Source organism: Monodon monoceros, unplaced genomic scaffold, assembly GCF_005190385.1.
Source record: "Monodon monoceros isolate NGI ecotype Baffin Bay Population unplaced genomic scaffold, NGI_Narwhal_1 Super_Scaffold_2, whole genome shotgun sequence".
NCBI classification, from domain to species: domain Eukaryota; kingdom Metazoa; phylum Chordata; class Mammalia; order Artiodactyla; family Monodontidae; genus Monodon; species Monodon monoceros.
In genome coordinates, this window is record NW_021703776.1 from 49,833,092 (window position 1) to 49,841,270 (window position 8,179).

The window sequence follows — 8,179 nt, forward strand, 5'->3', positions numbered from 1 at the left end:
ACGCGGAATAAGCCGAGATCACCTCAGCAGCACGCGGTGCAATCACAGAGCGCGCGCCGCCTCCGCCGCTACCCTCGTTCTGAGATCCTTCCGCCCGTCCCATAGCGGCGCCGTGTCCTGGCGCCTCGCACCCAGGACACACATGCTCCGGTGTCCCGCGATTCTTAGAGGGTGATCTCCTCTTAAGCCCACGTACTCTTCTGTCTCTGTACCACTCGTGCCTTAGGTGCCGCCTTCTTCTTCTCTCCTGGCTTAAGGAGACCTCGGCGTCGTGGAGGTCCTTTTTAAGGGGCGCGGCCAGATCCAGGCCCCGCCCCGTTCTGTGACGCACAGGGTGGTGCGCTAGCGAGCCGGGAGTAGGGGGTGGGGCTGGATTTAGTAGGGGACCTGCCGGCCGGGGCCGCCTCCCGTCGCGTGAGCCGGTTCTTCTCCCTCCGTAGATTCGGAGGAGCCGGGGCGACCTCGGCCTCCAGCGTCTTCGGTGAACTGACGCGGGGGTGGCGGCCGGGATGGTGGTGCTGGGCTTACTGCAAGCGGGCAGGTCGGTGCTGGGGCAGGCTATGGAGCAAGTGACAGGCGGCAACCTCCTATCCATGCTACTCATTGCCTGCGCCTTCACGCTCAGCCTGGTCTACCTGCTCCGCCTCGCCGTCGGCCCCCTGGCCCCACTGCCGCCTGGGGCGGTACGTGCACCCCCGGGGGTTCTGGAGGGGGACGATGCGACCAGGGCGACCGAAGGGCTAGCCGGGGTCTGGAACCGCGGTGGTGCTGGGCTGGGCAGTGGCGGCGGGCGTGCTGGGGACTGGGGCTGGGGTGGGGGAGGGTGGCAGCGGCAATGATGCTGGTGGCGCTGGCGGTCGCGACTGCCTTGACCATGCTGGACTTGCTGCTGGGCGCCCCGATGTCTCTCGCGTTTCTGGTGGTGGCCGCGTGTCTGGTCCTGGCTGGGGTCGTGCTTGCCTCGATTGTGGTCGTAGTGCTGGCAGTGTTGGCCAAGGCACTGGTGGCCCTAATGGCCACGGCCGGATCCGGTGGCTGTGCTGGCCGCCGCAGGGGGTTTCGGGCCTGGTGGGGGCCCTGGTGGTGATGTTTTTGGCAGCTTCGGCCCTGCTGGTCGTCTGGTGGCCGTCATCCTGGTGGCTACCCTTGTGTGGTTCAGTGTCCTGTGTCATTACCCCTAATGGCGATTTACATCAGTATGAAAGGAGCTATGTTCAGTTTGGTAGAGTGAGAGTGACTGGAGTGTTGTAGGGACCTTCCTATGATGCTAATAAAATACCAGATCCTCTAACTTAGTGGCTTTACTGACCACTAGCTTCATGCTTCCCTAATACATTTGATGAAGGCATCCTTAGCCAGACAAACCAAGTAGCCTTTAAAACGACACTTTTACTGACAATGGAATATATAAACTATTGACCAAGTAGTTTTAAAAATTATTTTTGTTTGAACCATAACAGGCATGAGGCAGTTTGGTTTTTTTTCCGGCAGTTTTTTTTTCCTACATGTGGTATTTTTGAGGAAGTGTTATTTGTCTTTGGAAAGACAAAGGTAACTTTAGCGTTTTAAGATTGTTGCTGCTATTGTCCAAAAGAGTGAGTTTGTAGAGCTCCTTACTATTTGAGACCACGAAAGATATGAGGAGTATTATCCTTTTTTACATTCCAAGTTTGATTTCCAGGAGACTTGATGTTGTAATCTGCAGGTCTCATTTTGGGGCATCTGAAGTACCTTTTATAGTGTGTGCTAAAATGTTCCTGCTAAAACTGATCTACTCTCTGTGTAGAATCAACAGATCTAGATCATTTGTTGAGAGAAGCATGAAATGTGTTCTGTTTACTGATCAGTGTAGCTTCTTAAACATTTCCCTTCTTTCCCTCACATTACTTTGTCTTTTTCCCTACCTTCTTTAGTCAAGATTTTGGGACTAAAATTGTGAGTGGTAGTAGAAATAAGTGGTGAAGAAACCATAGTTTGACTTTTCTGTTTTTTTCTACTAATGACTAGGATAGTTGCCTAGAGCCACTAATAATACTGGGCATATTCTAGAAAGTGTTCAGCATTTATAATTGCAACGCCTTGGTGTTTGTCTAGTCGTTTATCTTATACTAGGTTTTGAGTTTCTGCCCTTTTTTTTTGCGGTACGCGAGCCTCTCACTGCCGTGGGCTCTCCCGCTGCGGAGCACAGGCTCCGGATGCGCAGGCCCAGCGGCCATGGCCCACGGGCCCAGCCGCTCCGCGGCATGTGGGATCTTCCCGGACCGGGGCACGAACCCGTGTCCCCTGCATTGGCAGGTGGACTCTCAACCACTGAGCCACCAGGGAAGCCCTCTGCTCTTTTTATTATGGCTATTCTGCTACGGTATTTGCGGTTTGTTTGTTGTTAAGTTACTTTTGGTGCTTAATCTTTTGGTAACTTTTTTTGTTTGTTTGTTTTGTTTTCGTTTTTGTTTTTTTTTGCGGTACGCGGGCCTCTCACTGTTGTGGCCTCTCCCGTTGCGGAGCGCAAGCTCCGGACACGCAGGCTCAGTGGCCACGGCTCACGGGCCCAGCCGCTCCGCGGCATGTAGGATCCTCCCAAACCGGGGCACGAACCCGTGTCCCCTGCATCAGCAGGCAGACTCTCAACCACTGCGCCACCAGGGAAGCCCTTGGTAACTTTTTAATATTAAGGACAAGTTTCTTTTTTTTTTTTTAGTCACGAAACTAAACTGAATGTTTTGTAATAGGAAATGTAAACTGGAAGGGGTTTTTTTGTTTTGTTTTCTTGTAGAAAAGTCCACCATACATTTTCTCTCCAGTTCCATTCCTTGGACATGCTATAGCATTTGGGAAAAGTCCAGTTGAATTCCTAGAAAATGCATATGAGAAGGTAAGTCTTCCAAATCATTAGAGGAAAAGAAATGAGTGCTTTTCCAATTTTCTTTTAAATGGCAGAACATTAAAAAAACGTGTAATCTTACGCTTATTCCCAGTATAGGAAACCGATAAAATTGGAGCTGCTCTGGTTTAAGGGCTGGAGGGGCCTTGGAGACCTTTTTATGTTCTTCCATGTCCTGGGATGATCTCTGAGGAAATCTAGTTCTGGCAACTATGGTTTAAAAACCACTGGCCTCAATTTTGTATTCACTGATCATAGTTAAAATTGATACTAACTGACCCTTCTTTTTCTTAACCATGCGTCTGTGGAATTTTCTAACCTGCTCTACGTGTCTTCTGTGACTTCACTTCCACTTGGGTGACCCACACAGCACTGTGGCCCCTCAAATCTTTGCCCCTCTCCTCCCCGATGAGCTTTCTCGTGCCATTTTAGCCATTTGCTCCACAGTGCCTCTTTGGACTTGTCACTCTTACCTGTTTTACCTCCACAGTATTAATTTAGACACCCTATTCTCAGAGCACAACTACTTCTCCTGGTTAGCCTCTCCAACTCCTTCCATTATAACCATTCTTTGACCTCATTAGATGGTCCAGTCCACTGTTCCACTTACTTTGTCCTGCTCCATCAGCCTTCTTTATGTTCCTTCTTTTTACACGTTGGGACCATGGTCTATCATTTCAGTTACACTCTCGCCAGTACCTTAAATTTCCTTGCCCCTGGCTGTTCGTTGTGCTTTACCTGGTAAAAATCCAACCTTGGAGGGAGCCTAATAGTCATTTTTCCTTCCTTGTACCAGATTAGGTCCTTCTAATTTCGTGACTGCCTACCTTGAATGAACTTTGAACACTGCTCAACAGTCCTGTTATCTTTCTGTGGTTGGCTTACTTTCCCACTCAGCACAATGACTATTCAAACCTTCACTTTTTGAAACTTCTAAATCTTCCTACCTCTCTCTATTAAAGCAGATGACTTTGTCTCCTTTGTAAAGAGAGATTAAAAACCAGTGGGAATTCCTTCACGTTCCCAATTTCAAACATACAAATCTACTTATAGCAATACATATATAAAATATTATTCTCTTTTCTTCCTATTACATTAATAATTCTGAAACACTTAACTTTGTGCAGTACTTAGTGCTTTATATATATTATCTCACTGAAGCTCCACAAAAATACTTTCAGGTATATCCATTTTATAGATGACAAAACTGAGAAACCGGTTATTTAATTTGTTCTTGGGCTCACTGCTAGCTAGTGACCAAGCCAGGATTAATACGTGGTCTGATATCCGAGTCTGTGCTTTTAATGATGATGTTGATACTACTACTAATAATAGAAACCACTTACATTATATTTATGATGGCCAATGCACTGTTTTCTTTTATGTATATATAATATATGATGACGATATATATATATATCTATCATGGTATATATATCAAAAAATATATATGTATATACTTAATCTTGACAACAGTTCTGTGAAGTAGGCATTATTATTATTATTCCCATTTTATAGGTGAGGGAAACTGAAGCACAGCAATGTTAATTTCTCTGACTGTAGGACCAAGGTCACAGCTAATATGTGGAGGAGCTGGGATTTGAACCTAGGCAATCTGGCTCCAGAATCTTGTGCTCTAGCCCACTATATGCTGTCACCTTGATTTCATTACACTATTTTGCCTTCTATGGGAGATTAAACTCTCCATCCCTCTTTTGTCACAGGAACCTTCTGCTATTGTTTCTTCTCTCTATAGTTGACTTCTCTCTCAACTAGATCTTTCCCATTTTCTCCGGAAAGTTCTCAAAGGTCACCCATTTAAAAAGACCAAAGCTTCTCTTGGCCACTCAGTCTCCTCTCATGTCCCTCCCTCTGCAGCGAGTTGTCTGTACTTAGTCCCTATTTCCACACGTCCTATTTACTTACTTTTTAGTCCACTCTAGTCTGTCTTTTAGCCCCTTCACTAATGAGCTCCGTGTCCTAATCCAGTGAACTTGATTTCTCAGCTCTATTTGTCAGTGATGACCACTCCCTCCTTAAATGTGGCTTCTCTCATTTTTTCTTCTACTTCTGTGACTACTTCTTCTCTAACTCATTTGTGGGCTCACGCCTGGCCATTTACTCTTGGGGTTCACTGAGGTTTGGTCCTTGGCCTTTATTCTTTCCTAGATGATCTTGTCTCTACCTGCAGCTTCAGTTATTAGCCAGATATAGATAACACCCAAATTAATGTCTCTGGTTCAGGTCTCTTCTCTGATCTTCAGACCTGGATATCCACCTCCCACATGATTCTTTCTTAGTTGACCAAAGGCACCTGAAATCCAACATTTTTAAAGTCTGACCCTTGATTTTTCTCTCTCCAATCCTGGTTGTCCTATTTGCTTCTCTCACCATTGTTCTCCCAGTTTTGCAATGTGCCAGAGGCCTAGGAGTCATTCTTGATACTTCTCCATCCATCAATCCATTGCCAAGTCAGCAGGTTCTCTCTTCAAAATACTTCTGTATCCATCTGCTTCTGATCTCCACTGCTCCTCCATTACCTTGTCCCAAGTATTCATCATCAGGTTCCTGTAACAGGCTTACTGGTCCTCTGGCTTTCCTTTAGCTCCTGTCCCTCTCCTCTCCATACAGGAGCCAGAGGGATCTTTCTTTTAAAATATGCACAGATTAGTCTCTTTCCCATGCAGTTTAAAATCTTCCATCACATTTCATTGCTTGCAAGGATAAAACTTCCCGAATATGGCTTACAAGGCTCTGTATGGTCTCGGCCCTACCAGACTCTGCCCTCATCTCATCCTTTCCCTCTCTTTCTCTCACCTTTAGGACCTTTGTGCATGCTCAGCCATCAGGCTAACTGCTACCATCCTTCAGGTCTCAGCTCAGGTGTCTTTTTCTCTTTGTAGTCTCTCTTTGATCATTCTCTCATCTCAGAGTTGCTTTCTGTTGTGTAGTACTTCTCACATTTGCAGTTTTACATTTGTTAATGTGATTATTTGATCAAGTTGTATCTTTTTCAATAGACTAAGTTTCATGAGTCACAGACAGTATTTTTGTTCATGATTGTATCCCCAGTGCCTACAGTCTGCAGTAGTAATCAGAAAACTGCAAAGTATTTAACACAACTTGATTAACAAAAAATTAAAAATGAAATCATTCTGTGTTGGTGAGATAGTGGTAACATTGATAACTAAATAAACCTCTGGTGTCTTCATATAGCAAGTGCTGTAGGAAAGGTCATATCCTTTGGCTACTCCTGTAAATTTATCTTTAACCAAAGGGGAAAAAATCTATATTCTCAGAGATATTCATTATATAATTATCTATAATAAGTAAAAAATGGACACATCAACCATAGTGAAAGAACAGTTAACATATGATGTCTGTGAAAGATAGAAAATATTTTCAACATAAATAGTGAAAAAAGCAGAGTAGAAAGTTTTATTTATATTTTATTTGCAACTGAATGAATATAATTTGGACAAAGACTGGGGGAAGAATTGTATTAAGGTTTATGAATGTTTTAATTTTCAGCAATGTATTATTTTGTTATTTAAGATGAGTGTCTTAGCACTGCGGATTTTTTGGTAACATCACTATGGGTACTTTTCTCACTTTAGTATGGACCTGTATTTAGTTTTACCATGGTGGGCAAGACGTTTACCTACCTTCTGGGAAGTGATGCTGCTGCACTGCTTTTTAATAGTAAAAATGAAGACTTGAATGCAGAAGATGTCTACAGTCGTCTGACAACACCTGTGTTTGGGAAGGGAGTTGCCTATGATGTGCCTAATCCAGTAGGTGACACTGTTATCTTGAAGAACGACAAATCTATACTATAATATTTATAGCTAGTAGTATAAATTATATATCTAAAGTATAGAAGCAATTTATTCTTTGACTCAAAAATCTGAAGAATCATGAGACAGTTAAAAGAAGGAAAACCATGGGTAGCTGACAAAGAATCGGTATTTTGTCTTATAGTTGCTGGCATGGACTAAGCAATTTTAAAGGGCTTCCTGTACAAAGAAATAGAATCAATGAGAACTTAGCGTATTAGGATTTGATTTGAGCAAGTAAGAAGAAAAATCCCATTATTTCATCAGGAGGGCCTCCTACCTTCCTACTCCCACCTGAAATTTTAGCATAAGAGCTCTTTTGAGCTAGAGATTGTTGGCTTTAGAAGTTTGTGTGATTTCTTTCCTCCCCCAAAGTCAAATATTAAAGTGCTGCAATTTGATGTAAAATGCAAATCAGATAATTAGCCCAATTACTAGGTGTGGGCTCTGGCTGTGAACGTACCATGCATTACCCGATACCCTAGTATAGCAGGTAAGAATTGACATTGAGTGTTGCTTCTGGGGATTGAGGAGGTGTGGGCGAATGAATAGCTGTCCTCAAGACCAAAAGCAAGAGCCTTGGGCAATCCCTCTGGTTGGATATATCTATTCATTTTCCACACAGCTTATCAGATTCTTAAAATAGAACTGCCCCAAAGGGCTAAAAACATTCTTTGTCTTAGTGTGAATTTATTCCGACTGTATTACATTCTAATTAAACTTTTGGAAGATAGCATAAGTGAGGAATGGTATTTGTTTGGGAATAGATGGGAGAATATGTGAAGGAGGATAAAAATATTAGCAAAGCATAATGGACTTTTGGGAGATTGTGTTGGCATCTGGGTTGGGTTGGAAGACTAGAATATAACAGAATAGGACTAGTGAGCCATGGAGTCAGGAGTGGGGAAAGCGTGTATCTATAGAAAGGAAGGCAGGAAGTGGGATTCCTAATTTATCATTTGTCTTGGGCCTCCATAGCAAGTGTCTTCTACGTCTTACTTCAGATATATGCATAGATGCTTTAAATTTCCCATATCTGGTGTGTAGTTAAGAAAATTATTTTTATTTTCAATTTTTCAGAAGATTGTTTTCTTTGAGTGTTAAAGAGTTATAAGAACCCAAATGAATCTTACGATAAAACAAAATTGTGTTTTAATTCTTATATACCCTTAATATTTTGAAGGTTTTCTTGGAGCAGAAGAAAATGTTAAAAAGTGGTCTTAACATAGCCCACTTTAGACAGCATGTTTCTATAATTGAAAAAGAAACAAAGGAGTACTTTCAAAGTTGGGGAGAAAGTGGAGAAAAAAGTAAGCAAAATGTTTTGGTTTTGCATTTGTCCTAATATGGCTACTTTTCTGTGACTAGAAATCTTAAGAGTGCGTGTGGGGCTTCCTTGGTGGACTCGCAGTGGTTGAGAGTCCACCTGCCGATGCAGGGGACGTGGGTTCGTGCCCCGGTC

At 43.4% G+C, this 8,179-nt stretch overlaps 1 protein-coding gene across 2 annotated transcripts in view; it reads left to right on the forward strand.

The window, feature by feature from the left end:
• The first annotated feature begins 330 nt into the window (after window positions 1–330).
• LOC114902102 (lanosterol 14-alpha demethylase) overlaps window positions 331–8,179 on the forward strand; it is a 17,027-nt gene continuing 9,178 nt past the window's right edge. The window contains exons 1-4 of one of the 2 annotated variants that reach the window (XM_029234483.1): window positions 331–683; window positions 2,774–2,872; window positions 6,499–6,675; window positions 7,901–8,027. In XM_029234483.1, coding sequence (XP_029090316.1) covers window positions 510–683; window positions 2,774–2,872; window positions 6,499–6,675; window positions 7,901–8,027 — 577 coding nt within the window. In that variant the 5' untranslated portion in view covers window positions 331–509. Of the gene's footprint in view, window positions 684–2,627; window positions 2,655–2,773; window positions 2,873–6,498; window positions 6,676–7,900; window positions 8,028–8,179 lie in introns of those variants that run through there. The other variant, XM_029234484.1, reaches the window with a different exon arrangement.